We start from the raw sequence: 2,469 nt of genomic DNA, 5'->3' as shown, positions 1-2,469 counted from the left end.
CTAAAAACCCTTAAGGCCCCTCTCGTCATCCCTAGTCAGATGGTACGTATCTGGACATAATATTTTTTCTTAGGTGATAGACTTTTAAAGAGGAAAGGTTATCACCCCGGTAACTTAAATGAGGTATAGGTTGTGAAATGTGAGTTATTGCATAGAGAAGAAATGACAGGAATGAAATTAGGTTATTGTAGATCCTACAGCTTTAAAAGGTGAAGCCTAGAGACAATTTTGCCTCCTCAACAACCTTCTTAAATGCATTTTTGATCTCTTTGTTTCTCAGGCTGTAGACCAGGGGGTTCAGCATGGGGATGACCATCATATAGAACACAGATGCGATTTTGTCTGTGTCCATGGAATGGCTGGAGTTGGGCTGGGAGTACATGAAGATGGCAGTCCCATAGAAGATGGAGACTGTAGTGAGGTGAGAAGCACAGGTAGACAAAGCCTTCTGATATCCCTCAGCTGAGTGCATCTTCAGGATGGTGACAAATATGAACAAGTAGAAAATCAAGATAACCAAGAGAGCAAAAATGATGTTGAAGCTGGCCATAACAAGAATCAGCTCACCACTATATCTGTTTGAGCAGGAGAGAGCCATGACAGCTGGAACATCACAGAAAAAGTGATGGACCAGATTAGATATACAGAAAGAAAGGCTGAATGTGTCCCTAATGTGGACAGAGGCATTCAGGAAACCACAGACATAGGAGCCTATGCCCAGACGCACACACACGCCTGGCGTCATGGGGGTGGTGTAATGCAGGGATTCGCACACTGCTGCAAAGCGGCCATAGGCCATCGAGGCCAAGAGGAAATATTCCACAGTGGTGAAGGCTACAAAAAAGAACATCTGAGCAGCACATGCATTGTAGGAGATGGCTGTGTCTCCTGAGAGGAATCCAGCTATGACCTTGGGAGTGACAGCTGAAGAGTAACAAAAATCAACCAAAGACAGAATACTAAGGAAAAAGTACATGGGAGTGTGGAGATGAGAGTCCAAGAATATCAGTAGGATTATTCCCAGGTTTCCAACCACACTGATGAGGTAGATGAGAGTGAACATGATAAAGAGGGGGACCTGCAGCTCTGCAGCTTTGGTTAGTCTTAGCAGTATGAGCTCAGCCCCTTCTGTATTGTTCTCCATGGATGGGGTTTGGGAATCACAGGAGGCCTTGTAACAAGGAGAAATAAAGAAAAAGAGTGATAAATAAGAGATGGAAGTGAAATTTATTTAATATATATATATTGATTATAGCACTATTTTATACTTCAGGAGTCATCAGATCTAATGTATGAACCAGACAATGAAACATAAAGGCACAAATTACCTATCAAGGCATGCACTGTTGAAGTTGGAAACTTTTCATGGAGCACTTCCAGTTTTTAAATTTTATAAGTTTGTAAGCTGAGATACAGAAAATGCAATGGCTTGATTAGTATGAAATGTTTGGAATGAATATATCTATCAATCAAGTTTCTCTGAACCTAGTCAATGCTTAGATCTGTGTTGCCCATGTGCCAGGACCCGCCCTAGACACTTTGCATGTATATTAATTTATTATTGTCAATAACCCTGTAGGACTGATTGTTATCCCATTTAACTTATGAAGCACAGACATTGAGTAATGTATTTAAGTTTACAAAATTATTACTGCCAAAGCCAAGCTCTGTACCCAGGCTGAGTGATTCCAAAGTCCACTGCTCTTGACAATTAACTGAATTTAAATCAAAATAAATGTAATCCCACTTATAATTATTCAGTGCTCTAGTGGCCCAAAATCAGTGTCTGGAGTTTTACAGTGAAGTAACTGAAAGGTGTATGCATAGTGCATGCGGTAGGATAACTGGAGCGGCAGGAGCACATATAATCAATAGATGCAATTCTGAGGAGAAGGCACAAAATTGCATATAGAGCTTGGGTTCTGGGATGAGGTGCATATCAACCTTGCTGTTTACTACTTAGAAGTCATTGGTCTTCATCTAATGTCTTCAAGCCTGATTTTCTTCATCTTCAAAATGAAAATAGTAATGAGAACTAACTCAAGGTATTATTGTGAGAATTAAGTGAGATAATACATTAAAAATAATGAATAACACTTTGGATATTTAGCCCAGTGATTAGTGTTAGGTACAATATTAGGATTAGGATTCAGAATCAGATGAAATGATAACCTCTAATTTTGTTTGAGAAAGGTGTGTGGTAAAATACAAGGCTTGGGTGTAGGTGGATGTGTTTTGTAGTCTCGAAGCCTTCTTCTTCAGTTTGCCTTTTCTTGCACACTCGGTCCACTGAGATTTTCTGTGCTTCCAGTGTTTCTCAGCCCTTCCTCTGCCCTCATGACTGGCTATTCCAGACATTTCATGTAAGCCATTTTCCCCTTAATTTGTTCCTTAAAATTCACATGCTGGCTTGGGTTGAAAGAGTCATCTTTCTTAAATTCATTCTTTCTTTCATTACTGTTAACCCGT

General features: G+C 40.0%; 1 protein-coding gene across 1 annotated transcript; it reads right to left on the bottom strand.

Annotated features, from left to right (window-relative positions):
- Positions 1-202: 202 nt before the first annotated feature.
- On the bottom strand, positions 203-1,218 carry LOC129062740 (olfactory receptor 5B3-like). Its single transcript, XM_054563770.1, has one exon. The coding sequence runs from the start codon at positions 1,142-1,144 to the stop codon at positions 203-205; it is 942 nt and encodes a 313-aa protein (XP_054419745.1). The 5' UTR covers positions 1,145-1,218.
- Positions 1,219-2,469: the final 1,251 nt, after the last annotated feature.

Source organism: Pteronotus mesoamericanus, unplaced genomic scaffold (assembly GCF_021234165.1).
Source record: "Pteronotus mesoamericanus isolate MK-2021 breed Mesoamerican mustached bat unplaced genomic scaffold, CSHL_Meso_final scaffold_83, whole genome shotgun sequence".
NCBI classification, from domain to species: domain Eukaryota; kingdom Metazoa; phylum Chordata; class Mammalia; order Chiroptera; family Mormoopidae; genus Pteronotus; species Pteronotus mesoamericanus.
This window is presented reverse-complemented; position numbering and strand designations above follow the sequence as displayed.